The sequence below is a fragment of the Rissa tridactyla genome, chromosome 4 (assembly GCF_028500815.1).
Source record: "Rissa tridactyla isolate bRisTri1 chromosome 4, bRisTri1.patW.cur.20221130, whole genome shotgun sequence".
Taxonomy (NCBI): domain Eukaryota; kingdom Metazoa; phylum Chordata; class Aves; order Charadriiformes; family Laridae; genus Rissa; species Rissa tridactyla.
The window spans coordinates 13,323,016-13,350,958 of NC_071469.1; the positions used below are offsets into that span (position 1 = coordinate 13,323,016).

The 27,943-nt window shown below is 49.5% G+C and overlaps 1 protein-coding gene across 2 annotated transcripts; it reads left to right on the forward strand.

Annotated features, from left to right (window-relative positions):
* NRIP3 (nuclear receptor interacting protein 3) lies at nucleotides 1–27,744 on the forward strand. 2 transcript variants are annotated; one of them, XM_054200010.1, is made up of 7 exons: nucleotides 1–121; nucleotides 19,542–19,721; nucleotides 20,441–20,523; nucleotides 23,997–24,136; nucleotides 24,533–24,585; nucleotides 24,685–24,782; nucleotides 26,169–27,744. In XM_054200010.1, the coding sequence occupies exons 1-7, from the start codon at nucleotides 80–82 to the stop codon at nucleotides 26,182–26,184; spliced, it is 612 nt and encodes a 203-aa protein (XP_054055985.1). In that variant the 5' UTR covers nucleotides 1–79; the 3' UTR covers nucleotides 26,185–27,744. The 2 variants fall into 2 exon arrangements, with proteins under 2 accessions (XP_054055985.1, XP_054055984.1); XM_054200009.1 differs by lacking the exon at nucleotides 1–121 and adding an exon at nucleotides 12,470–12,643.
* The last annotated feature ends 199 nt before the right edge of the window (nucleotides 27,745–27,943 follow it).

Genomic DNA, 27,943 nt, shown 5'->3' on the forward strand with positions numbered 1-27,943 from the left:
GTGGGTTTTGTGCATTTTTTTCCCCGCTTGCTGTGCGAGAAGAAATGGAACAAAATACTAAGCATGGACAGGAGCCTTGATGGGAGCTAGATGGAAGCTCAGAAGATCGAGAAGTTTAGAGGTATGTTAAATAAACACCTGTATGTGTGTATATGTCTATATATTATGTATGTATGAATGTATTTAACAAGGATAGCCATGTGTGCAATGGCTGTCATGAAAGGAGAATGCAAAAAATACAGTTCGTGCATGGAAAAATGAGTGAAAGTTTAAAAAAAAAAAGTAGTAAGCTGGCCCAGGATGCAGACTTGGGAGGAGCGGGATGCTGGGTAGGGTGGGTGCAGTGGGGTCTACGTGTGGGTGCCTGGTGGGACGCTGCACTGGCTGCAGGTTCCTTCTGTGTTCCTCCTGTGCCTGCCCAGGCCTCCCCTCGCCCTTTGCAGGGGCAACCACCCGCAGTGAGGTGACAAGGGGCTTGGCTTCCCGCAGCCCTCCCAGACCCCTGGTGCCCTGCCCTGGCAGCGGGGCTGCTGCCTTGGGGTGACCCAGGGGAGCCTGTGTGAGCGTGGGCAGGGCTGGCTGGGCTGGAAGGGCTCCACAGGGACCCTGTGCTTGGTGCGGGGTGTGTGTGTCGACTGCAGGCATAGACAGATACGTGAAAAAGATGAGAAAAGGAAGGCTCTGGATCTGGGGAGCCTTAGAGGTGCGTAAAAGGGTGGGCAGGGCAGGGAGCAGGCAGCATAGGGCTAGGACAACGTGGGGCACTCCAGGCTGGCCAGCATTACAGCTGAGGAGCCTGCTGGCTCGGTGTTGGTGTGCTGGCCGCCCTCAGGGCTGCTCTAGGGCCTACAAAGCTGGGCATGCGGTATTTGCAGCTTTCTGTGTTCATCTACATACCCCGAGAAGAGCAGGAAAGAATTGGGGTTACGCAAAAGAGCAAATGAGGCTTCAAACACACCTCACGTTTGCATTTGGAGATACCAAAAGTCCTTTAGTTGTGCAGTATTTGCTGTCGGTGTGGTGCAGCAGGGAGCCACAGTTTGCTCTGGATTTAGAGCCGGAGGTTCGGCGTTGCTTGTCCCTGCGTTAGCACTAGCTGCTGCCTCACACCCTCTTTGTGACCAGGCTCTGTAGCTACACAAGTCCCGTCATCAGTTGGAAGACCTGCTGCAAAATGCCAGCTCAGCTGGCTCGTGGAGGTGCTGCCTGGATTAAACCCCAGCCATGGATAGCAGTTTAGGGTAAGAGAGGGGATCACAATTTTTCTGGGGTTTAATGTGGAAATTCAGAAAGCACTCCCGAAAACTGGGAATTCAGCATCTGTGTGTCCAGCAGAGAAGCCTGTCTGTGACACAGCCCTGCTCGTGAGTTTGGGTGGCCCCCAGTTTGCTGTCACCAATGTAGTGCTGGTGTGAGGGACTGTGTGGAAAAGCTGAGAGGTACCAGTTATTAAAAACAGGACTGGCAGAAAAGTGCTCAGGGGGCCTGTCTGGCTTACATAGCATAACTATTGCGCCCCGGCTCCCGTAGGTGCTAATTCTCTCAGCAAACTTACAAAAATAAAACCCTGAAAAGGCTCATCCATGCTGAGAACAAGCACCTTCATTCAGTGGAAGAAGGAAGCTTAGCTCTAGCAACTGAACGCTCAACACTGCAGGCATTGCTGTCTTCCTCGGCTGCTCCAGAAAGCTCCTCGGCCAGTGCCTGTGGTGTGAGGTGGATGCAGCACTGCTGAAATAAGCACATTATAAATATGTGTCCCAGATCTGTACAGGACATGTGTACAACTTGACTCTTGGAGTGGATAACAGAGACCCACAGCTCTCTGTCCGCGCAGGATGTGTTTCCACATGCAGTAATGGAGAAGTAAAATGTGATGCGGAAGGTGGTCTGTCCTGGGGGTGCTGTGGAACCACCTTCATCTAAGAGGCTAGAGCCTCGTCCCTCCCTCAGATACCTCTCGGCATCCATTCTTGCCTGGCATAATGGAGAGGGGCTCAAATAAGGATATTTTTTTAGGATCTGGGGAGCTGTGATAATGAGGCATAGGCTGTGGTGGCCTACATGAAGCGGCTGTTCCTGCAGGTGCTGGGAGACCTCAGCTCCCTGAGATACCTGCCCTGTTTGTGCTGTCTGCTCCGTGGGGCTGAGGGCTGTACCCAGGCAGTGGGGTACCATCCACAGGGCTCCCCACGAGAGGGCAGCATGTGGCCCTTAGGAAGAAAAAAAAGCTGTTAAAACCCGTGCTGACAAGATAGGTTTTTAGGTTAGGTCTTCTGTAGCAGGAGGCCTAAACCAAACAGTCTGCTGAGCCTTGGGGGCTTCATTAACACAACAGCTCCTGGTGTGCTTCTGTCTTCCTGTGCAGATGTGTGAATGGACCGAGGACCAGCATCTTGCTCTCTTGGGCTGGCTTCAGCAGCTTTGGTGGAACCTAAAGGAGCATTTCCCAGTCCACTGGCAATTCTCCGTAGGACATATGCGCCAAGGAGTGAAATGTTCTTGTGGGCAGCTGTAACAGCAGCTCCAGGCAGCTTTTCTGAGGGGGCATTGGCACCGTTAGCCACAATACACAATTCAGATTTTCTTGGTTTAGCAGCTCCTGGTCCCAACCACTACCACCAAGGAATCTTTTTGAAGAAGAGGTAGTGATTTTGCAAATTACCTTATATTTTGCGTTATTTTATTTTTAAAAAATGTAAATATGGGGCCTAGAAAGACCCGTGCCGCTGGGCCAGATATCGTTACCTCTTCAGATCGCAGTGGGAGGAGACCCTCTTCTGATCTGAATCCCAACCATCGGTCAGGGCTGTTCTCCCTTCTTTTACAAATTATGAGTGAGGAAATGTACAGGTTGCAAGTTGTTGATTTCCAGACAGAATAAACCTCAAAGAAAGTTGAAGGAAATGGGCTGTGAATGCATAAATTCAGTTGCTGTTATTTACTTCTGAGAACAGTGAGTGATTCTGGAACTCTGCCTGACCCCATCCCTTTCATGACTCAGTTCTTACAGATGCCAATAATAGACTCTGAACATTTGTCTTTGGAAATAAAATTGTGTGTATAATCAGCTACTGATTTCCTCCTCCTCCATTTCAGGGGAGGTTGCTCAGCTCAATCACAGTTTGACTCGAATCAGTGGCTGGACAGATATCTTGCGGTAAATTACACCCAAGGTAGGGCAGGAACACCTCAGAGCACAGGTAATCAATAGCACTGTGTGTCTCATCGTTCATACCCACAGCGCACGTGCTCCCGCTCTCCTGGGGCAGCTGGCTTCCTTTTCAGCCATAGGGCAAGCTAAAGTATCTTTCAGTTGACTCAACTTGAAGGTGGAGGTATTTAACCAAACCACAACACGGTAAACACAACCTCTGTTGTAGGAGAGTTACATGGAAGTACTGTTGACGATTCTGTGCGTTAGCAAATATTAGCACTGAGTATCCAGTAACATGTCTCACTAAATCTCACCCGTTATGAGCTGCTGCAGTTTTGCATGTGCTGTGTGGAGAGGGATACAATGGTAGCTCACTTATACTTGCAGCACTTGAGTGTTGGAGTCTCGGCTTCATAAAATAAAAATAAGAGCACCACAGAGGTGAGAGATCCTGTGTTTTGCTAACACTCTGGTGACCTCCTCTCTAATGTGGATGTAAATCATATTTTTATCTTAAATGGATCCTGTAAAATATCTTAGGCTCAAATTTTGAATTATCGTAAAGTTCCAAAATAAGGATATTTAGATATATTCAATGAACTCAGGATTTAAATGCTTTAAGTTCCAAAATATTTTTTTATTTTTTATTTAACCTAAAGCATTCGGATCCTGAGTTCATCGAATATTGATTGGTTGGGAAATCAGAGCAATTCCAGACTAGATAAAGAACCTGTACAAAACAACCTACACAAAACAACCTACCTCCTCTTCCCTCCTCTGAGGGAGGGGTGCAAAGCTGTCTTAGATCCCAGCTCTGTTAGAAGGTGGAAATATTTGTCAAATGAAATCCCTCTATGAATACTCCTTTAACTGGTAGAGGCAGAAGAGGTTCACAGTCAGTCTTTTAGAAGTATAGTAAGAATGTTGTTCCTTGGTGAATCCCACACTGGCAGGAGTTGAAGTAAGCACCTGTTCTCAGGGCTTTTGCAGAAGAGCTGGGAAATTCCAATTCTGTTCAAGTCACTTGCTTACTTCATCACTGGGGATACTCTGTCATTTTTGTCACCATCACCTGGTGAACTGGGCATGCCATACAGGAACCTTTCAAAAGGCAGTGCTGTTCAGAGCTGACCTGTGCTAGCCCTGTTACAGAAACAAAGTGATTTTTTTTTTTTTGCTTGGTTTTAAATTATGTTCTGAGATTTGTGTTCTCCAGGAGGTAAATTTCACAGAGCTTGTCTGAGGAGCTCCCTCTCCCCAAGTACTGCTATTTGGGGATCATACCACTCCAAAGCATCTGGAATGAGAAATGTCTTTGAGGTAGATTTATACTTGGGTAGAGGAAAGTTCTCTAGCTAGAAAGTGAGAAAAAGCAGAGAGCTTTCAGGAGTAAGAGCCCGCCCCGTGGCAGGGAGTTTCCAAATACCTGTGCTTCACCATGCCTGGACACTTCAGTGGCAGCTCTGAACTTGCCATCTGAAGACAAGAGACTTAAAAAAGTTTCACTAGTGCCTTCAGCGCTGTCATTGTGCGGTGAGGGCAGAGTGCTGGGTCGGATGCCTCACACACTTCCTCAGCATAACATCTTTTATCCTGAAGCCAGTGTGCATTTTGCGCTGATGAAGACATGGGGCTATGGGAAGATAACCCTGGACACAATCACCTTGGCTAACAGGAAACAAGGCCTTTTTTAGATCCCAATGGAAAATTAATGTGTTCTGGTCTTCTCCTAGGCCATTGTGGGCATCTGCTCATGATGCCAGTTGTTTCTGAGAATAATCTATTAGTTTGAGAAGAAAGTATGATGGAGAAAATGACAACTTATTTTTTGCTCCATTTGCATCAATCGATGGGTAAATATTTAAAACTTCTTGCTGCCAAGTTAGGATCAGGTTAGTAAACTACTTCCATGGCTGTAGCTAGGCATGGATGTCACTCTGGGCGTTGTGCATCTCCATTAATGTTCAAGGTATTGATTCAAGCAAAAATTTGGCCAGCTGCCTTGTGATTAATTAGCCACACAGATATAAAAGCAAACACAGATCTCCTAAGTTTCCCAGGGTAATGTATACATTAAACACTGAAAAAGCTTCGCTTCAGTACCATTGATCTAACAAATATCCTATGTGATTTTGTGTACATACTCGTATTTGGTGTATTGCGTGACTTTTCACCATGCTGGGGAGGAGGAGTTTTGCCCAGAGAGCCCTCTGCTTGTAATTCCTGTTCAGCAAAGCATTTAAGCAGGTATTTAAGTGCGTTGGTAGATAGAAATGGATTGGAGTATTTAGACCAAGAATGGACTCCTTTGTGTCCACAAAACACTGAAAGATTGCTGGTTGCTAGCATAAGTGGGGCTTTGTAATGGGTGCTGTGCAGAGCCTTTGTCCCTTAGGCTGAAGAAAGCGAGAAAATTGCTGATGGGGCAAGGAGGGGTGAAAACAATGGCATATCTCTCTTGGAGCAAATTCGGTGCTGTTCTTGCTCTTGCAATGGCTGTTTCTGGGTGTCTTAGATACTCTGCTTTTTAGGCATCATTAGTCCCATGGCTAATGACACTGAAAGCATCTCACAGCCCCTCTGATGTGGGGAGCAACCTCTTTGTTACAACCTCTTTGTTAGGGGCAGCTGTGAACTATTTCAAGACCTCAACAAGAAGTAGACTCAGCAAAATTACGCAGCAGCCTTGTGGGGAGGTTGCTGGTCAGCCCAGCAGGCCCCTGAGGTACAATCTGAAGCTCTGTTTTTTACAGTTTGTTGTCAAGCTCTACTTTGTCCAGGTGCTCTGAGCGGGGTCTGTGAAGAGACTCAGCCTAGCTGTTGCACAACTTCTTTCATTGAGTCTCGGATGAGCCAGGGCATCCCAACCACATTGGATGTGAATAGGTCCTTTTTCATTGCAGAACCCAGCTACGAGCCTTTGTCTCCTGGGTCTCCCTGCCTTCTCCTACCCCTCAGAGCCAGCATCTCATCCCACCAGCCCTGTGCCTTTCGGGGAGCAACAACAGGCTCCCAGTTATATCTTAGCAGCTCCTGCTGGCCTGACATAAGACCTGATGTGAAGAAGAGCAGCGCCCCCTTCCTCCTGCCTTTCAGAGCTCAGAAACCTTGCGCAGCAGCATTCCTGCTTGCCTGGCTCTGCTGCTCCTTGGTCTCCGGGTGTCAGGCATCTGGGAAGTTAGAAAAGGAGCGAGAAAACTGTGTTTGTGTAGCGTGAAATGACTCGCGCTGTTTTAGCCTTAACAAGATCCCTCCTATATCTTTAATGACCTGAATGTAAAATTTACGGCGTGGAATGCCCCAGCAGCAGAGGAAGCCTTCGGCGCACAAGCCGCCTTTTGCAGGACAGGAGGGGAAGTGAAATCCCCTGAGGTTTGGGGAGTCTGAATGATGTAGTTATGGTTGGCACTTTGAATATATGTGTAGCTTACTTCAAAATAAATATTTGCAGTTCGAGTCTAGCATACATGTGGGAGGGTGAGAACTAGCATGTATTAATGTTTCTTAAAATTCATCATTTTGGAAATTTTATACTGGAATAATCTTATTATTGCACAAAATAAGAACTTGGTGTGATACATACAGGGAGAAACGTCACCTGCCCTCTGTGTACACCATTTCCTCCCCACCTGCCCAGGTGGAGTTCCTGAAGAAAGCCATGCAAGGGACATTTTGGGAGAGAAAGGGAGATGAATTTGTCTTTTTGCTTGAGAGGAAAGTTCCCTGTGTCTTCAGCTCCATGGAAAGCTCTGAAAGACCCGGTGGCCATGTCTGTGCTTGTGTGTGCGGCCGGTTGCGTAGCAGCAACATCTGAGTTGTGCTTGGATCTTGTCTTGAGGGAAACCAGCCAGAGAGTGGTGTCGGGGGCAAGATCAGCCCTGTTTTCCGCCAGCTGTGAGCAGGAGTGGTGCAGTTCAATGCGTTGCAGCCACCGTTACTTCCCTTAAGGGCTGTGGTTGTTCCTGACAGTTCTGTGATGTGGAGGTCAGGGGAGGCCAGGCTTTCTGTGCCCCATGCCAGCCCCCATGCGTACTGTCCTCTTATCCCTTCCCCAGCACTCACCAAGTCACCTGCCAGCTTCTCCCATTCCCCTTGTCACTCTGTCCCAAATCTTCCGCCTGCCTCTCTGCTGGCACATGGAACCCACAGCTTCTTCCCTGGCTCGTGCGGGACCTGGAAGGGGCTCAGCCTGTTTTCCCAGAGCAGCACAGTTACCAGCATGGCTTTGCAAGCCCCAGAGGCAGGACCTGTTCTTATGTTCCATCAGCCGCAAATAGCTCCTAGCCAGGAGCTGGGTGTCACTGAGATATGTGGTAGAAGTGTACCATTTGCTTCACTGTGCTTTTATTTTTTTAGAAGTGTTTCAGCCTCTTTAAAACGGGAAAAATAAAGGTGAGCGAGTTCTTGCAAGACTTGCATTTTAATCTCTCGGTTTGATGTGTGTAGTTTTTACGTTCCTGAAACTATCATCCACCTCTTATGCCTGTATATGAACTAGACAGATAAATTCAGTTCAGTCTCCTACGAGAAGCTGCACAGTGTCTGATTCCTCTCCTGTTGTCATCAGTGCCCCTGCTCTGTCCCTGTTGCCACCAGCTCATGTACCGCACGGAACATGTAAAGTGGGGGAAAGGAGGTTGGAGCTGTGTCCAAGGTAGACGGGGAGAGCTGCCCCGTGAATAGTTGTTTCCGTGAAGTCCTTGTGCTTGTGATGGAGCCCATATCCCAGCCCAGGAAGTCCTTTCCCTTGGTCAGCAGTAGAAAAACAGACAGTGGTGTGGAATTACTGTACAAACAAAATGAGCCAGATCTCTTGGGAATCTCAGCCTGGTTCTACCTTTGTATGTTATAGGATTTCTCCAGCTCTATCCATAGTCTCTGTCTTCCTACAAATGATGATTAAGCAGCTCACTAAATCCTTCTGGGTTTTTGTATCCAACTGTTCTAGGAAAAAACTGTTTTAGGAAAAGCCTCCAAATTATTCCCGTTATTTGGCTGAGTAGGCTAGAGCTGACCCTTACATATCCTGCAGTGATGGACAGAATAACTTATTTTTCTACATCAATTATTGTGGTTTCATTTTCTTGAGCTCCTCACAGTCTTCCTTCTGGTAACTGAATCTTTCTCTAAACTTTTTTCTTTGTGGTAAATTGTTCTATCTGGGACTCCTGGCTGTTGCTCTTTCTGTTAAATTATACCACTCTGTCCTTTCTTCTCAGTTTTCTGGGGCATCTCTGCATCTCTTCAGGATATGGCAACCATTAACAAATCATTTCTTTTTAAGGAAAGATGAGAAATCAAAGAAAAGAAAAAAAAATAAAAAGGACCAACCCACTTCCTGCTTTGCCTGCTGCTTCTTTCCTTTTCGTCGAGAGAAGAAATGGGGGTGTGAATGAAACTCCGCAGCTCTTCTTCTTCCCTTGCACTGCAAGCGTGACTGCATACTAAGCCAGTATAAATCAGCTGTAAACGGGGGTATGAAATTGCTGGGATTCAGCTCCATCAGTTTACATCGTGTGTAAAGCCAGTTGTGTGTGCAGGCAGGACCTGTCTCCCTTCATCTTCCGAGTAGGGTGGCTAATAAGCTCCCGACCGCTGCGTGTCCTCTGCCTTCCCTCCAAGGGTGCTTGTGCTGCTGTATGGCGCTGCCTTCCCCTGTCCCCAGCTGCGGTGGCAAAGGGCATGTTGGAAAGACCAGAGAGAGCAGCATTTCCCTCTGTTTTCTCTTTGCAGTGGGTTTGGAAACTGAGGGCAACAGCACCTCTGTCCTTGGCTTTGCTGGGTTCAAACCCTGGGTTCAAAGTATCTAAACTGAGCCCCTATTTCAGTGTGGATCCTGAGTAATTTGAGCAGATGATTTTACTGCTCCTCCCACTTTCCTCTTTCCCAGGATTAAAAATCAAGAGGGGAATTAGAGCTTTTATCTCATTTATTAAGATTTTCTTCTGATCTGAGGCACAAGGTGCATTTATAACATATGGCAGAAGTGCAATTGCCAGGCTCAGAACAAATGCTTGTTTACTGAATTAAAACACAGGCTGCGCTCTTGGAGCTGTGGTGTGAGGGGGGCTTTTCATGCTCCACCTGCTTTTGCAGCTTTACTTTTCTTGCTGTAAGCCAGAGCAGACTGGGCAGTTACTAGTATGCCAGGCAGAGTGCCGCTCCTCCTTGGAGTTTTTATATTAAAAATTGTCTCCTGGTTTCAGTGTCAGTCTTTCTGCTTTCTTCTGTGCCTCCTTGCCTTTGGGAGAGCGTGGATGTAGTCATATGTCTTTATTTAATCAGCTGGATGAGTGCCAAATAGCTCCCAAGGTGAAAAATAAGGTGCTTTTATCCTTCTGGGTGTGTTTGCCTGAAGTGGAACAATGGTCCTGTCGTGTAATGAGCCAAGTCAGCGTGGGGAGAAAAAATTATTTCCCCCTTCAGACTGTCAGCCCTGTCATCCTTCTGCACACTGACATGTTCACCGAGCTCGGGCTGGCTCATGCGTAATGGCCTCTATGTGAGGCTGTGATATAATGGGTTTGTGTTTTATTATATTCTGCACTCTCATCTGTGGTTTTTTTTTTTTTTTTTCATCTCCCCCCCCAGGTCATATGAGGAGGGGCTGAACACACGCAGTCTGGCCGTGGCTGCAGAGCTCAGATGTGTAAGGTTACCCGCAGAGCGTTGCCGCTTTGGCATCACCGCAGCAGCTGGCATCAGCCCTGCTCAGTGCCAGCACCGCTCCCTGGGCACTGCTGGCAGCGACCCTCCTGCGAAGGGGCTGCTGTCAGCCACCAGCTCCCCCACGGCAGCTAAGCTTTACGTATAAAATGTGCCAAGGTAAAGAAATAGATTGTTGGGGCTGGCCCAGTTGCGTGGGTCAAGGTGAGAGGGCAGGGCTGGCTGCAGCTCACAGCTGCCGGGGGCTGGAACCTGCGTGGCCCCTTCATTTGTGTTTTGTTGGGTTTCTTTTTCCCCACTATATTTCAGTTGCTGCTAGGGGAATGTCTTCCCCTGGCTGCTTTCAGGGGAAGTCCTCTTTTTCCTCTCTCCCCCACATTACTTTGGATCTCTTCCCGAAGTATTTTTCCCTGGCCTCCCCTGTCCCTGTCCTGTCAGAGGCAGGAGTGTTTCCCTGGAGCTGGCCGAAGGCAGGTGGTGTCCTGGTGAGCAGAAAGTGAGCCTGGGCTGCGTGGGTTGGGGGGAGCAAAGTGGGGACAGCAGCCTGGCTGACCTGAAGGTTAGGAGTGCCCTGGCAGTCAGGCTTGGCATAAACTCTGGGTTAAACTCAGCATTTCTTGTGCTTTATCTAGCACATTAAAGGTGTCCGTCAGTTTAACAAGAACCAAACCCATGCGGGGTGTTGCTGGCTCCGTACTGTCTCTCCTGAGGCAGAGCTGCATTTTCTCCTCGCCTGTTCCTTGCAGCAAATTACTTGGAAAGTGGAAGGTTCAGGTGACTGCGTGCTGCCTAAGCGGCGCTGATGAAAGTCTGTGGGTCCTTTGAGGGGGGTAAGTGTTTCTTTCTGGTGAGAGATGATATATTACTTAAAAACTCATTATTGTAGTGAAAGAAACCCATATCTGGAGCACTGTGTCCAGTTCTGGGCTCCCCGGTTCAAGAAGGACAGGGAACTGCTGGAGAGGGTGCAGCAAAGGGCTACCAAGATGATTAGGGGACTCGAACATCTCTCTTATGAAGAAAGGCTGAGGGATTTGGGTCTGTTCCGTCTGGAAAAAAGATGGCTGAGGGGGGATCTTACCAACACTTATAAATACTTAAGGAGTAGATGTCAGGAGGATGGGGCCAGGCTCTTTTCAGTGGTGCCCAGGGACAGGACAAGAGGTAATGGGCACAAACTTGAGCATAGGAAGTTCCACCTAAACATGAGGAGGAACTTCTTTCCTTTGAGGGTGGCAGAGCACTGGAACAGGCTGCCCAGAGAGGTGGTGGAGTCTCCAACTCTGGAGACATTCAAAACCCACCTGGAGCGTTCCTGTGTAACCTGCTCTAGGTGACCCTGCTCTGGCAGGGGGGTTGGATTAGATGATCCCCACAGGTCCCTTCCAACCCTGTGATTCTATGATTCTATATACGCTGTGAGTCCTGTTAGCAAAATCCCCTTTTCTACCTATTACATCAATCAGTCTTTATAGTACAAAAGTGTATTAACTTTGTTAAGGTGTATTAGTTCGTGTTATACACTGCGATGTAATGAAGTAGTAGAATTTTACTGGAGACTTTGGTATTGTTCATGCCTAAGTAAAACAAACTAAAGGACAGCCTGGCCCCAGAAATAAGGACTCTGCTTCTTGGAAGTGTAGGGCCGCCCATGAAGCATAAAGGATGCCCCTGGACTACCAAGGTAACGCCAGCATCCCAGCCCCTTTAACGTGTCTTTGAAACCCTCCCAGCATCGTCAGAGATAAGTAACTGTAGTAAGACTGACTCCAGGGACACCTGCGTTAATAGACAAGCAGCAAGAATGCTGCAAAAATATAGTTGCTTTGCAAAGTTTTACTCTGACTAGTAATCAGTAGCGTGGATGCTAGCGATTAGTCAAATCGTGCTGTACTTGAACGTTTGATGGGAATAGGAACCCTGTGTAAAACCTCATTTGGGGTGCACTGATCTGGCTGGGGCGATTTTTGTGACAGTCCTTACCCTTCCTGGGGACTTGAGTGGCCGGTGACGATGCAGATGGGTGCTTGCGATGCTTTGGTGAGGCAGGTGGCACCCAGAGCCTGCCCTAACCCTGGGCATAAGGTAGCAAACCCCAACATGTCTGGTTACAGAGTCCGTGCGGGGCTGCATCACCCCAGCCCTGTGGGGCAGCAGCACTCGGGACCGCAGGGGTGCTGGGCAGCTGTCACCCACCATGACACCTCAGATTTCCTATCCAGGCCAAAAAAAAGCTGTGCCTGAAGAGGTTAGCTGGGAGGTGTGCTGGCTCCCGGGGCTGTTTGCAGCTCTCAAAGCCCCCCCGTCCCAGTGCTCCGTCGCTCTCTTTTCTGCCTGTGAGGCTGCTGGGGGGGCTTTGAGAGCTGTCGGACGCCTGCGGCTGATCTCGCTTTCAGGAGAGGCAGCGAGGAGGAACGGCGGCGGTTTATTCCCTTAGACCGAGCCCGAGCTCACCCGCCGTTGTTTGTGCAACGTATTGCGATGTGCCCAACCCCTCCTTGACTCGGCGACGCCGGCTGGAGTACCTGCCGGTCTCCAAACGTCACCAGGCTCCGGTTATAAAGCGCAGGCGATAGAGCATCTCCCCGGCTCCATCTCTCCGAGAGGCGCATCTTCGAGAAGCGAGCCGTACACGCGGGTGGAAAGATGTTTTATTCGGGTATCCTGACGGAGCCAAGTAGAAAAGAAGTGGAGATAAGGGAAGCGGCATCTCTCCGCCAGCAGAGGAGGATGAAGCAGGCGGTTCAGTTTATTCACAAGGATTCTGCAGATCTCCTCCCTCTGGATGGACTGAAGAAGCTGGGGACTTCAAAAGATACTGTAAGGCTTTATTGTGTTTATTGGAAGGAGACTTCAAAAACCGGTAGTGTCTATTTTTTATTTTTTTTTTCTTCGTGCCATTTTTCTGTTAGGAGGAGAAGTTAGTTGTTTGTAGAAATTGGTATAAAAATGAGGCTTTTGTATGCGGAAGGGAGTGGAAATACGGTGCTAGTTATCACCAGGATTGCTTTTTGCTCGTAGGTTCTTTCCGATGTCTGGCACTCAGCTCTAAAAAGCTTTTTTTTTTCTGTTTTGCATTTGCATGAATGTCAGAAAAAAGGGTACTGTTTTCAGTACAATAATCCTCTCTGAATCAACCAAAATGGCTTCATATATTACATACGTACACACACATATGTTTGTCCGTGATGCATATATGTGCACAACATATAATCATAAAACATCCAGTAAAGTGCCGTCACTAGTACTTGAAAATATAAAACTGCCAAGATTACACTTTAAAAAAGGCTTATGCATATATGTTGGGGTTTTTTAGATTAAAATACATAATTGTAGGTTTGAAATATTTACATATGCAATGATCCATGTGATCATGTAGCTGACATACAATATTCTTCATCACGTCCAGGGGCTGGAGAGCATTTCTAAATACTAATTTGCACAAATGTTTGAGCTTCTCTAATGGAAAGTGATACTTAAATGTAATATCAAAAGTTGTGATGTAAGGAGTACAATCTAGAAAACATATCCTACCAAGGAAAGATACTTTATTTTTTTTTTTTTTCCCCCAATTGTTGCAAAATTCTTGCACCTTGTAACACACAATATCTGCTTTTATCAATGCTTGATACAGGTTCACTGAAAAAAGCAAATCTTTTTATTTTTAGTGGAGTAGTTTTGTTCCGTTATAGCCTTCTTGCTCAGCTGGGTTAGGCTTGGCTCTGCCTGGCTGAGATAAGTGTAATGAGTTGGCTGTTCTCTGCAGTGCGCATGGAGGTGATTTTTTTTGATATCCCAAATGTTTTGCAGTTGTAGGGAGTGAAGCTCCTGCCAAGCGAAAGGCTCAGAAGGAGCTTTCCTGGTCACCATTGAACGGCAGCTCTCCATCAGGGAGGTACAAGGTGCCTTTCAGAGCGTGATGGTGGTGTTATCACTATTATCTGTAGTGTTGAAGTAATGTGTCATGGCTCGGTGACACTCAGTGTGTGGAGCGGAGACCCTGATGACAGGGCTTTTCTGCTCTGCCCAGACAAGAGAAGCAACAGGTAGCAGGAGCCAAGGGCACTGAGCACTGAAGTCCTTGTCCCCGCAGCAGCGAGGACCAGGTTTAGCCCTGGTGCCAGGGGCAGAGCATGGTGCTCCTCACCATGGCCCTGGTCACAGAAATGTCACCTGAGGTTTCCTCCCCACTCCTGTGCCTGCACAGGCTGAGCGGTGGCTGCAGCATCACCACTGCTGCACCCAAAGCCTCTGCGAGGAGGGTCTGCAGGGGGGCGGGAGGTCTCTCCAGGGACGTGCCAAAGCCCTGGGGAGGTCCACAGCTGCTGATCCCCTCCAAAGACAAAAAGGAGGTGTGGCACAGCAGAGGTGCGCTGCCTACCCCGGCTACCCTGGCTGTGGTGGGTCTCTGGCCAAGGGATGGGGTGAGAACGAAGCTGGTATGGGCCACCTCACTGCAGAACCTCTTGTCCCCACATCACAGTGGGGTGTGATGGGACAGTGGGCACAGGTGACCAGGGCTTGCCTTGACCATAGCCTCCTGCCCCATGGGATGTATGAGGAGTCCCCAAAGCAACAGCACTGGCACGTGCTCAGGCTTGTTCCGGCAGCCCCAGAGAAGATGCCATGAATTTCAGAGTTGTTGCAGTGGCACATGTTGCAGTGAAGTGATGCTGCCGGCACTGCTGCCCTCACACCACACATGGCTGAGACAGCAGTGAGCATCGCTTCAAGAGGACCCGCCGTGTCTCTCCAGTGCCGTGGCTGCCTGGATGTCACAAGAGTTGCCCCCAGGAGGAGCAGGAGACCATACATCTCTGAGACTGGAGAAGCACTAAGAGTCTCCAAGATGTAAGACCCCACCTTGGCAGGGCCCCAGACCGAGAGGTCCGGGGCCAGAGGGGCTGAGCTGCGGGGTCAGGAGGCCCAGGGCATCAGGGGTATTTGCACGCCTTTCTTGTGAACAACTGCACACCTCCAAACAAAGCAGCCAGTTTTTGTGTCTAAAGCTGCATGACAGCTGTGGTGACGTGGGTGGAAGAGCTTTTGACGTGACTGGCGTTATTAATGCAGGATTTCCCGTGGGGGTTTTCCAGCGGCCTCGGCCAGAGGAGAGAGGAGGTAACAGCTCCCGGGAGACAGGGACAGGTGGTGAGGACAGACTGTGTCTGTCAGGGAAACAGCTGGCAGTGATCTCTCCGATTCTGGGGACAAATCCCCTTCCTTTCGGCCACAGTGCAGGGGGTGCTGCGCACAGCGAGGTGGCAGCAGGTTGCCAGGGAGTGTGTCCTGGTGTCCCCCACCTTGTGTGCTGTTACTCGGCTCCTGAAGCATCTCTCCTGGGGATGCCCGGTGTAGGCAGGTTTGATAAATATTTGTTGTAATTATCTATGTTAAGCTTCCAATATTTTTCAGTGTATTATTCTGGGTTGGACCGAACACTTCCAGCTCCTCACTCCCTTTGCATATTCCACTTTGTTTGCCTAGCATAAGACCAAGCTGTAGCATAGCATACATTGGATTTGGCAAACGTAGGGCTGGATATACAGAGCAGAAATGGTTTTGTTTGGATGCCTCACTATTAGCCTCCTCCCTGAAGCCCAGAAAACTGGCATGAGAAGGTCATTGGTTGGGATTTGGGCTTCCCGACACTGTAGCCATGACCCCCTGCCTGACTTGGGCAGGGCGTGCTGCCCCTCGGCCGCTCCTCCTCCTGCTCCCACACTTCTCTCGAGAGATGCCGGTCTGGTTTGGAGGTGGCTTTGCCTGAGACAGACCCGTATCATTTTGTAAGCTAGGAAACAAAGTTGTAAATAGTAACAAACAACAACCAAAAAAACCCATTTCTCCCTCCCAAAATGCCCTCAAACCTCCCCTGGGCACCTGGGTCCTCAGCTCAGCTCCGGGTGCCCCTATGGCCCCATCCCCTGCTCCTGTTGCAATATTGCAGTCAATTGCAGTGCATTCAGTTTTCTCCTGCCTTGCACCCCAGAGTTTGTTATGTCTTGCTTAGAATGCAAAAAACTTGGATGTTACATGCACTGTCTTGGTCAGAGACCTGGCCGCTGCCAGGGTACCTGGGGAGCTCAGGAGAGCGGGGGACATCTCTTGTCCCACCTCATCCCCCTGCGAGAGGGGCAGGCGAGCACAGGCAGCTGGTAGAAGAGGTGAATTTGGATGAAGGACGGGAAGGCGAGAGAAATTTGTTATTTCCTGGGACAAGCTCCATTGGTGTGTTAAAACTCCTTTTTTTTTTTTCTGTTGTCTAGGCACAGAAGAGAGGGCAAACCTCCTGAGACAGGCTCGAGGAGGGGAGAAGCTAGCATCTTCCCTGGCTTTCATCTCCACCTGAGTGAAACTGTTGTTGACGGGTCTTGTTATCCACAGATCTAGAAGCCAAAATAGTGGGAAACCTGCCAGAGAGATGCCTACTGCAAGCTGCAGTGACGTTCTGATTTATAAATTAGAGAGGAGCAAAACTGGGTGGAGTTATTTATGGTTTTGACAGACAATGGTAAATAGGTTCAGCAATAGCTGATGTCTCCATTCAGTTCTTTTAGGTTTCTACTGTGGCTTTTTCAAGGGATTGTAGGTTTTTGCAAGGTCTCAGGTGTGGAAAGGGAGATATCTTCCGAAAAAAAATATTTCCTGTTTTGTATTTGTATTGTGCTGAACAATACTAGGAAATACCAATTTTCGCACAGTGGTATGTAACATTTCATGCTTTTATAAAATTTTCAACGGTTTTGTGCGATCCATCGAAAGACAGCACCAGATAACCTGGGTTGCTTCAAACACCGGTCCTGGCTGTGCTGCTGACACGTGCTGGAGGGAGAACACGGCTGCCTTCCCCACCGCTGTCACGGGGGGGGGTTTCGTCCTCTCCCTCCCTCCCAGACATGGTCTGCTTGCAGTTTTCCAGCAAAATGTGCATTTGCAAATGTCCCCTGGAACATTATCTGTTTACCAAGTATGTATCCATCACTTGAGTCATCTTCGTGACTAACATCCCTCACTCTGTTGCACACGAGAGTCAAGGGAAATAAAAGTTAGAGAAAATTAATTAATAGCCTGAGACAGGATGGTGCTGCAGGGAACCTTTTCAGCCCCCTCTTGCTAGATTATTTCTGTACTGGAGAACAACGTAAGCAACATTTGTCCCCCCGAAGGCAAGATTCGCTGTGGCTTTCAGAAGAGCAAGTGTCAACAAAAGACAGTCCCGTTTGTGTTGGTAACTTGTGTTTACTGAGTGCTGGGTTTTTTCCTTTTGATGCTGGGTGCCATATTGGATTCATAAAACCAGGGCCTGAGAAAACCCAGCTATGATACTGGTTAACAATCCATAGGAGAACTTGTGGTAAAAAAAAATTTAGGTTTAAATCAAGGCTAGGTCACAGTTAAAATTGCAATGATGAATGTGCTGGCGACTTGTTCTTCTCCAGCCTGTTCTTTCGAAGATATTTGGGTATGTGATTAGGCCAGGCAGATCAGAAGAGCACCAGACTGTCCTACATGATGCCATTCAGAAACTTCTCTCAGTCCTAGCCCAGCAGGGCTGGGCACGAGGAAGTGACCACTGTGTGACAGGCTGTCTTCTGGCCAGCTGGGAACTTCACCCATCTGCTTCTCCAGTCACCTATGCCCTCATTTGGGTTTTTTTTTTGATGACGTGAAGAATTAGTCCTCCAGATGTGTGGATAAAGAGTAAGAAGGACGTGCCATCCACTGTCAGCAAGCCCTGGCTTGCAATTTTGCTCAGATGAGGAGCCTTGGACGTGATGAGAGTGCTGTCTGTGCGCCTACAGCTTCTGCCTCATGTAAGGGAGCTCTCGCTTCCAAATTGATTTGCTCATCCCTCAGCACAGGCTCCGTTACTAGTGGAGCCAGAGCCAGTCTGCCTGCCTTTAATCTAGTGAAGTAATACTAGTTTCTGCTGTTCAGTCTCACTGGGAAGGTGTTGGTCACCAGAGCAGTGCTGGAGCTTCGTCACTTTTTGTGCGTGAAGGAGACAGCGCAACGTCAGACCCGATTTCTCCCCGTCGCTGGGAGCGTGGCCACGTTATCATCTTTACACAGGACATGCTCTCTAGCGTGCTGGTCAGACGTAACACCCACAACTGAAAATGTACCTGAAATTTTATTTCCTTTCAAGCCACAGGTTGTACGCAGAAGTAAGAACAGTGAAAAGTGGTGAAAAAAGCTTACGTGTCACGGTGACCACTGGGGTTGGCTGCATCTACCCAGTGTCATCAGTCAGGTCCAGTTTAACCGCCCGTGTTAAGCCTACAGCAGGATCTGAAGCGCTAGCGTGGCTGCAGTTATTTTAGGATGATGCCAAGTTGCATTAACCTTTTGTAAGTGCTGTTATTTAACATGCCACACGGATTATTTTAAACACAAAGCACCATGCACGAGGGTGCGTGCTGGCCAACTCAGGGAACCACGGCCCGAGGTTTTCAAACTTATACTGATCCCATTGAAATTCCCTTGGGATGAGGAGGTTTGCTGGTTTAGATGTCTCTGCGGGCACACAGGCATATCAAATACGAATGCAAAAGTTCAGGAATAAGCTGGTAAGAAGGTCTCACTGTGGACAAATTAAAATCAGAAGGAAAAGGCAGTAATGGGAGGGAGGGGGAGATTAGCTGGGCAGAGAAATGAGCAGATAATCAAGCAGAGTCATTTCACCTCCAGCAGAGTATGTGCATCCACCCGTGACGAACATTAAACATAAAAAGCCTTTTGGGAAAGCAGTTGGAGGAGATTTTGAGAGGCAACATGCTTCTCACAGTGCAAATGGGAATGACAGAGGAAGCGAGAAACTGCTGTACAAAGCGTTGGGGGTTCCTGGGAGAATACCTACCTACCTCAGGCGATTTTACCTCTTTCCCTCCCGTGGCATGGCAACCAGGATTGGCGCCATTTACTCACCCTTAGTAGCTAAATACAAATGTGGAGGGAAGAGAGGTGCAGGGCAACTTTAGGCCACATTCTGATCTAAAGGCCAGACCAGGTCTGACAATAGACATCATCTGTAGCGCTGCTCTTGTGGTTGTGCTTTGTTCACTCACACCTGTAAGAGCTGACGCACAGACACCCAAATCAGCTTCTTAAATTCTGGGTCAATTAACGTAAAAAGCTTCACCATGGGTAGGGGCTGGGCACAGGTATTTCCTATGCCAGCAATGCCAGTGCTCAGGGAAAGCGTCTGTGTTCATTCAGGAATTCCATACACCTTTTTCATACTTAGGTGGTGCATGTAATTGAAAAGGTAATTGTTTACCTCTTAACTTTTCACATCACTGCAGAATTCCTGATAACCTGATCAACAGATGAAGGCAATTACGGCTGAAGCACCAGCTTGGAAAAGCCTGACTTCTTTTGATCCCTACATGAAATCAAATCTTGAACTTGAGTTTGGAAAAAGAAAGGCATCCCTCCAAATTCTGGTTAATATTTTGAAAGGATTATTCCCTTTTCAACACAAAGTAGTTCCCTTTAGTCAAAGCCGGGTAAGCCTGAGCTGGCTGCAGTGCAAACAGATGCAGGCTAGGAAGAGTACATGTAGTCTGGGAATCAGGGAGAGTGAGACCTTAGGGCATCCCTCCCGCAAGAGCAGCGCCGGCCTGTGCAGACCACAAGCAGGCTGGTGACGCAGGTCACTTTGGGGCTTTCCTCTGACTTCACCCTGCTCTTCTTTGCGTGTTTTTTCTTGAAGCAACCACATAATATCCTGCAGAAGCGCCTGATGGAGACAAATTTGTCAAAAATACGAAGCAGCCGAGGCAGCTGGACCCTGAAGAGTGATATCTCAACACAGACCAACAAGCTGAATCAAACCAAACTGGGCAGCTCAGGGAAAACGGAGGATGAGGAGCTCATAGTGGTGAGCTGCCAGGTAATACCCCTTGCCCAGCCTTCTGGGTTTTTTTTCCCCCCAGATTTTATTTCTGACAGGGTCAAGCTGTGCTCTTGTTCTCCGTGTTTCCCAATTAGGGTTGCACTCCACTGGGGCTGCCACAGCTGTGGGGATGCTCTCCCTCTGCAGCTCAGGGCTGCTCTGGCATGGATGCCCACCTGGTTATCACAGAGAAAGCTGGTCTGATGGATGTCTACTCTGGGGCATCAGGGCAGAGGGGAGTAGTGAAGCTGGGGCACCATGCTGAAACACTGAGGAGTAATTATCCATGGCAAATCCCTGTGCTCGCAGCCTATTTGTTTTCTTTGAGTGCCATCCCTCTTTTTTTTCCCCAAGAGTAATTTCACATTTCTCATCCTTACCCCCATGCTCTTTTGTATTTCCCGCTCTCCACAATATCTCCCTCTGCCTGGTGCTGCCCCTTCTGCTCTCTGCGGCGGCAAATGCTGTTGGGAAGGGCTGAGGACCCAACACCATGTTGTTTTGTAGCACCACCTCACTTAAAAAGCAGCTCAAGAGCCAACGCTTGGGTGCCTGGGGTGGACAAGGCGATACCTTGTGGGCACTGAGCATGTGGCGGAGCGGGGATGGGCTGGGGCCAGGAGATGTCAGCGTTTCGTTGGGCAGTGGAGATCCTGGACACCCTGTGCTCATCCCGCATCCCACGCATCATCTCCCATCTCTGCTTGCTCTTGCAGTGTGCGGGGAAGGAGCTGAAGGCCGTGGTGGACACTGGCTCGCAGCACAACCTCATGTCGTCTGCCTGCCTGGACAGGCTCGGGTAAATATCCAGCTGGGGTTTTGTTTTGCGGGAACTCGTGGCACCTGGCAGCACTGGCAGTGGTCCCGGGGCTGGGGCTTCGCTCGCCCCAGCGATGTCCATTCTGGAAGAGAGTGCTTTGGGCTGTGCCCAGGCAATCCCCTGAGCCTCCTCTTACAACCAGCTCCTGCCTTATTCTTAAATGTCCTTGCAGGGAGCTGAAATAGAAAGCTACTTGTACCAACCTCCGAGTAAATCCCTTCAGAGGGTTGGATGCACTTGTGTTTTTTCCAGTGCCTGCCTGTTTGTCATTCAGCACCCCATGAAACAGCTGAATCTTCCCCCTGGTCCTCGCTGTCCCTGGGACAGGCGTGGGGCTTGATCAGCCCAGCCTCACAGGTCCCCGCTCCCGCTGCAGCACTGCTGGCCCCAGCACCGGGTGTAAAGCGACTGTACTCGAAATCTGGTGTCTGACGATACTCCCAATAACAAATATCTCCCAGTTGAAGGGAAAGGAGATGTATTTACGTAGTCTTAGAGAGCTGACTGCCAGCCATTTGCAGCAAAACTCCTGCTGATCTCCGAGGAGCAGGATCAGGCATCATCTCGCAGGGTATCAAGGAGATTTTGGCACTTTATTCCCATGGATTCATTGCTTTTTATTGCCAACTTGCATCGATTACGCAAAAACCAATTGCTGTTGCTCCCTGAGCACTACTGCATGGCCCTGAATGAATGGTGACGGTTTTCTGTCCAGACAGTAATCACTTTGCACAGCAGTGTTTAGTGGCTGGAAGGTGGCTGCATTTATTACAAACTTGTCACAAACCGTGGGGCTGCTCAGCCCGGTTTACAGGTGACAGCAGTGCATTTGGAGGGGTCTCATCTGTACATCATCTGTAAGATGCTGTATTGTCTGCTCGACACGCCAGAGCTGTGCAGCGGTGCTCTGTGACACTTCGCCTGCTCTCTGTGTTCCTCGTGTATGTCCTGTGTAGTTTTTTGCAGCACCAGTCTGCTTCAGCAGTCCCACCCTTCAAAGAGCGCTTAAGAAATAGGTTAGAGTCAGTTTCTGCTCTCAGGTTGTGGGGACCCCGCCTGAGTTGAGTGAGACCACTTTTGTAGCCATCTGCTGCAGTGAAAAGGCCCGTGTCCCTCCCTGGAGTTACTTGTCGCTTTGGTTCCTGCTCAGTGGGACCCCTCGGATCCTTCCCGCTGCTCCTTTGCTGTTTGTGTTTGTGGAGACAGAAGCTAAAGCCAGATTACCAAAGCGGGTTAAAACCAGGGCTTTGATGCCTGGCGCACTCTGCCGTCACTATGGTAGGTCCCTGCGACAACAGGCACCGCTCCAGGATGTTTTACTTCAAAGGAGTCCAGGGAGTGTGGCAACGATAAAACACGAGTCTTGTTTAAATCCGGCCCTGGAAAGCAGCAGGGAAGAGGCGTGCTAGGCGATTTCACTCTTGTTCTGACGGAGCAGGAGTGTCCCGCAGCGTGCTTTGATGGGTGCTGCTGTGCCCGCGGCTGAGGCTCAGCGGCTCTGGGGACAGGCTCTGCTCCTGAGCTCTCCAGGGGGTCAGGGAATAAAAGCAGCGTGTGTGTGCCCGAGGCACAGGCTCATCGCCTCCCTTCTTTTTTAAGAATCTTTTTGCACCTTGTCATGGTGCTGTTCAAGCTCTTTCCTTTGCCTCTGAGGAAAGCAGTGGGGGTAGCTTGTAGGTTGCCACAGCGTAAGAAATATAGATTAGACATCAGGAAGAAATTCTTTACCATGAGGGTGGTGAAACACTGGCACAGGTTGCCCAGGGAAGCTGTTGATGCCCCATCCCTGGAAGTGTTCAAGGCCAGGCTGGATGGGGCTTTGAGCAGCCTGGTCTGGTGGGAGGTGTCCCTGCCCATGGCAGGGGGTTGGAACTAGATGGTCTTTACGGTCCCTTCCAACTCAAACCATTCCATGATTCTATGAAATGCCCCTCAGAGGTGTAGGTGCAGCTGCTACATGAGCAGCTCTGGTCACTGCAGACTGCTGAGGACTTTACGCTTTCAAACCCAACTCCAAGATGTGCTACTGCATCATACATCAGTGCCTCTCCTTACCTCACTGCAGTTTTCTGGCCGGTTTTCAGCCATGCATTGCCCATGTGTTATTTGTCTGTCCTTGGCTCACTCTCAGCTGGGATGAAGTGCTTCCTCGAAGGTGGCTTTTCTCTGTACCCAGTCCCTCCCCGCAGCCTCTCTGCAGCCCTGGGAAAACTGTCTGGGTCAGCAGGTGTCGGAGCGAGGAGCCATCTCCAGCTGCATCTCGTCTCTCTTCAGGTCCTGGCTCCAGCGCTGCGGCCTGTGCCCTGCAGCGGGGACAAATGGGGGAAAACAGAGACCACAGCCAAAGACTGCATGTCTTCTTCTGAGTGGACAGAGAAGCCATTGGAGCTAGCTGCACCCAAAAAACCCACATTCCAACCTCTCTCCAGCCAGAGTAAAGCCAGCTCAGGGCCAAGGAGCTCATAAACTATTTCTTGATATGTTCCTTCCAGCTATGTTAAGGCCAGTCCCTAAGGGAAACTCAGGGGTGATCCAACAGAGGGGATCCAGCTGCTTCTCTCTGCTGCCTCTCCTGCTCCTTGTACCTGTGTTTAATGGTGTGGGCAATCCCTGCCTCGGTCCCAGGGCTCTGCCTCTGAGGGGGGCTGGTCCCCCCCAGGACGGATGGAAAGATGCATGCACACCCATGTGCACTGCTGCAATGCAGCTTAGCAGAAAGGTGCCTCAAATAGTCGAAAAGTGACACAGCTTTTATCTGAGGGAGAGATCGTCACCCCAAACTGCCTTTCCATTAGGTTCTAATTCAGTTCAAAAGAGAAACCGAAGCTAAATAATTAATCAGTGTTGTCAGACTAGTTCATGGGGCGTAGACAGAAGAAACGACTGTACCTCAGATATCCCTGATACTCTTTTTCCCTTTTCTCAGGCTGAATGTGATTGATCTGTCCCCATTTTCTCTGAATAAACGCAGCAGGAGCAGCACCCGCTAACAAGCGTGGATCAGGCGCGCTGCCCCGGCTGTGAGGCATGGGGACATGCTGTCGGCGGCTCCACTGGTGGGAGCTGGAGTGGAGTATCCCTTCCTTACACCCACACTGCCGCATTAGAAGCAATTTTAGATCAGCAGCTTCCCCAAGTCTTGAGTAAACGTAGGGAAAAAAGATTCCTCAGGTAAAAAGCAGAATCCAGTAAGGAGCTCTGCTTGGGGCAAGGGCTGACGTGGCCCCAAGGCTGCGTTGTAGGTCGTGCTGTGGTCTGACATGGGGGTAGGCTGCTGGCTGTATGCAGAGCAACACAGAAAACCTGCCAAAAAAGCAGCTTTCCAATAACAGCATGGTAATACGAGCAAGCTAAGAGCACTTATGGTCTAAGTACCCTCCAAACACTGTTTGCTCCTTGCTGGAGCAGCCAAACTGTGGCTGTTTCATGTTAGAAGTGTTTTCAATGCACAGGTTAAAGGAGCATCTCAAAGCATTCCCTGGTGAAGACGAGATGGTTTCACTGCCATCCAAGGTGAAGGCCATCGGCCAGATCGAGTGTCTCACCCTCACGGTGGGAGCGGTTCCCGTGGAGTGCGCTGCCCTCGTCGTGGGTGAGTGTGGGGATGCTCCTCTGGTCCTCCAGGTCCAGATGGGGCTCTACTCCCTCTTACCCCAGGGGGAAAAATGAAGCTTCAGAGACATGTTAAAATTAAAATAGAAATACTGCTTTTCTGCAGCAAAAGTCCCTGTTTGGCCCTTCAGATGGAGGGAGGGAGGGTGCATTCAGCAGGGCTGAGCTCTGCTGTGCCAATGGAGTAACCACCGCGTCTCTCTGTGGACGCATCTGCCTGCCCTTGTTTGATCATGTTCCCCCCCGAGAGTAACTCAGACCCTTTATTAAACAGGGGTTTGTTTAGCAGAGCAGCCGTGGAGGAAGGATGGAGTCACTGACAAAATGCATGGGAGAGCATTCTGAACATATAAATCTGAATGTTCCTATTTTTCAGAAGACAGTGAGAAACCCTTCTCCTTTGGGCTGCAGACACTGAAATCTCTGAAGGTAGGGGTTTTCCAGCAGGGCTTTTACCCACGCTGGGGGAGCTGGGACCATTGTGAATTACAGTTTTCCCTCTTACCTCAAGGCATTTATTCTCTACAGTGTGTCATAAACATGGAGAAGCACCATCTCGTTCTGGGGAAGACGGACAGGGAAGAAATCCCGTTTGTGGGCAGTGGCAGCGCTGCGGCGGGAGAGCAGTAAGTTGGCTGGGGAGGTGAGCTGCGTGTGCAGCGCTGAGCTGGGCGGCAGTGTCCCCAGCACGTCCACACAGCAGCCCCCAAACCCTCGCTGCAGGCGAGCAAGAGCTCACTGACACTGGCAGAAATTGTTTTCATCCGCTCACTGAGTTTTGAAACAGAGTCCCTGGCTTTTTCAGCAGCCTTTTTCAGCTTTTGCTGCCTTTTTTTTTTTTTTTTTGTCCCTCAATAAGCACTGTGCAGCAAAGAGGGTGTCTGAAAAGACATGCAGTGGGAAATGCCTTAGGAAATGTACTTTATGAAGGTCACTAGGGAGACTCCTTTAGCGCTGCTTTGAGAGTGTTCCCAAAAAAGCCTTTGTCTGGAAAATGTTTATGAAGCAAGGCAAATAAACTCGCATGAATGTTTTGCAAAGTGCAGGAGAGGGAGATCCTGCCTGGAGATAGCGGTGTTGCCACTGCTCCCCCTGTTGCCCTGTCTGCCCTCCTGCCAGTTGCTCCTGATGTCCTGGACTTTTTCAGCCTTATCTCCCTATAGGAAGAGAAATCTGTGCTGTCCACTCTGGTACCTCCCACACGTGTGTAGCTTGTGCAGGCAGCAGGCAGGGCAATCCCCCTCCTTCCAGGAGCTGCGTGGGGCTCCTCCTCACTGGCTCCTGCCTCTCACTTATGAAACCAGCAGGCACTTGAGAGTGGGATTTGCACTTATGTGCCTCTCCGGCTTCATAGGCTGCGATTGTGGTTGCTCAGTGATGAGTGCTGCAGACACAGCCATCTAAAAAAACGTTTGCTCACTGCAAAAGGAAAGCATCTTTGGCGAATGATGTACAGCAGCAGCTTCTTTAGATACCTGTCGTGACCAGCCACAGTCTTTTTGGACGTCCTGCAGCCCTCGAGCATCTCGAGCCTGCTGTGCTTGGCACCACCGAGGCCAAGGGGCCTGGGTGGGAGCCGGGAAGGAACAGACTTTCCTCAGCTCATTGTATTTATGCTCCTTGGGGAGTACATGAGGGATGGACGCAGTAGTGCTGGGAGGCAGGACAAGGGCGCACGTCCCCAAAGCACCCACCCGCCGCGTGGGCACTCGGGATAGCCACTGGCCACGGGTGCTGCCAGCGCGGAGCCTGGGGAACGCCTGGTACAGCGCTGCTGGGAGACCCTGCTGCAGCCCAAATCCACAGGGTGTCTTCCCTCTCCCCTTTGAAACAGGGATGCGAGAGGCATAGTGTAGGTCTCTCGCCACTGCAGTGATGAATTATTTTTTGGTACTGCATTCAAGGCCAAATATTCCTGCTTGTTGGGTTTTTTTTTTTTGTTTGGTTTTTTTTGTTTTTTTCCTCCATGAAAACCACCTATTTTATTGAATGTCTTCTCCTTCCTGTTTCAGCAGTACAGAGGCATAAAGAGAAATTGAAACGCCATCCCCGCACAAGAGCTTGACATCAAAGAAATCCTGTGCAGCTGTTCCAGATGAAACAGCGGCGTGCTGCTTTGAAAACATTTATACTAGGCTACAGTTTGAGTAGAGCTAAATGAAATCTTGTTCAGTAGCCAGTAATTTAGAGATATTGTCATGTTTATCTATGGGTTTTGAGAAACAAATGTGTGCTTATTTTCTGGACTTTTCTATATAGTGTCCTCTTTATTACAAACAGTTGGGAAAACCTTATGAATTTCTTCTGATGAGAAAAATACTTTTTATAGTGGCCTTGTATGAGTAATTGTATTTAGCTGTGATTAGAGGCTATCAGAATGAAATTTGTATTAATGATTTTTCCAGGGGCTAAGCATTTATATTGACTTAATTGATATTGCCACATTCAAATGGCCATTACCAGGAAGTTACTCAGAGTAAAATAACAACGCTAATACCACCTAGGAATTATAGCTCATCCTGTTAGCATAGTATTGTTGCCATGTAATTAGGGATGCAACTGCTGGCTTGATGAGAAAGAGCAATTATAGAATTATTAATGGGTTATAGGCTTCTCTGCGGTGGCGTGGCAGAAGCACAGAAACAGGGTTTGGGAGGGCGCCCGGGAAGATCTCCCGCAGCCCCCAGCTCACCGTGGGGATGACGCCGGCACAGGGGCAGCCTGTCGTGGTGCTGCCTCGCTGGGGCTCGAAACCCCCAAGGAGGGATCCTCTGGGCAGGATTCGGCTGCCTTCCTAACGGGAGTAGTCAGGAAAATGAATCATCGTGTTGAGCCAAAAAGCAACAAGCAAGCCCAAAAGTGTGTTGGCCTGGAAAGCAGCAGGTCCAGAGCCTCATTGGTATATCAGGAACTAAATGGCCCCAGCGCACCCTCAGTTATCCCCTCCTGCTGGGACTGGTGCCTCCGCCTGCCCGCCCAGCTCCCAGCCTGAAGCACCAGCAGCACCCAGGCTTCGTGCTGGTGCAGGTTATCGACTCCAGTTGGACTTCAGTCTTGCTGCCAGAAATGCCATATTTTTTATACCTATTTACAAATTGCCTGGGATCTCAAGTACAACACTAACCTTGATTCCCCTCAGGGCAGGGGGGAGTTTTTGCCAGGACAAGCACTTCATTTGGTGTTACTGTCCTGTAGCAGCAGAATTGCTGCTTCACGTGCTGCTCGCTTCAAACCAGAACAAACGTGTGGTATTGCCTGGGGGAGCCTGGCCTCCTACAAAAGCAGCTTTCTAGATTTTTAAAAGCTAATGGGAATTAATTACTGTCATCTGCTGAAGAGGCGCCTTTCAAATTCAGAATAATATCCTTGTGATGTTATGTGTCTGCCGATGGCCGGCCCTGCTGCAGCCGGATCCACAGACTCCTGTGTGCCGCAGGAGCGGGAGTGCTGCTCCAGCACCTCTTGCTTAGGAAAAACCCTTTGGCCGCAGGCTGGAGCACGGCTCCACTGCGCTGTGGGGTCTCCTGCGGGGATCCAAGCATCTGCTCATGTGCTTAAGCCTCCCCGCAGACATGAATGCATCACTCACCCCGGCACCCCGTGGCGTGCGGCATCAGCCGCAAGCACCGACATCGTGGCTGGCATTTCCACTTAGGTAATGACTCCACAGTCCTGGGCGAGGACCAGTAGCTCTTACCACTTCGTGGCCATCGGCTCAGGTTTGGAGCCTGTCCCACGAGCCAGGCTCCTGCCAGCTTTAGCCAGTCTGTGTCCAGTAACCCCACCT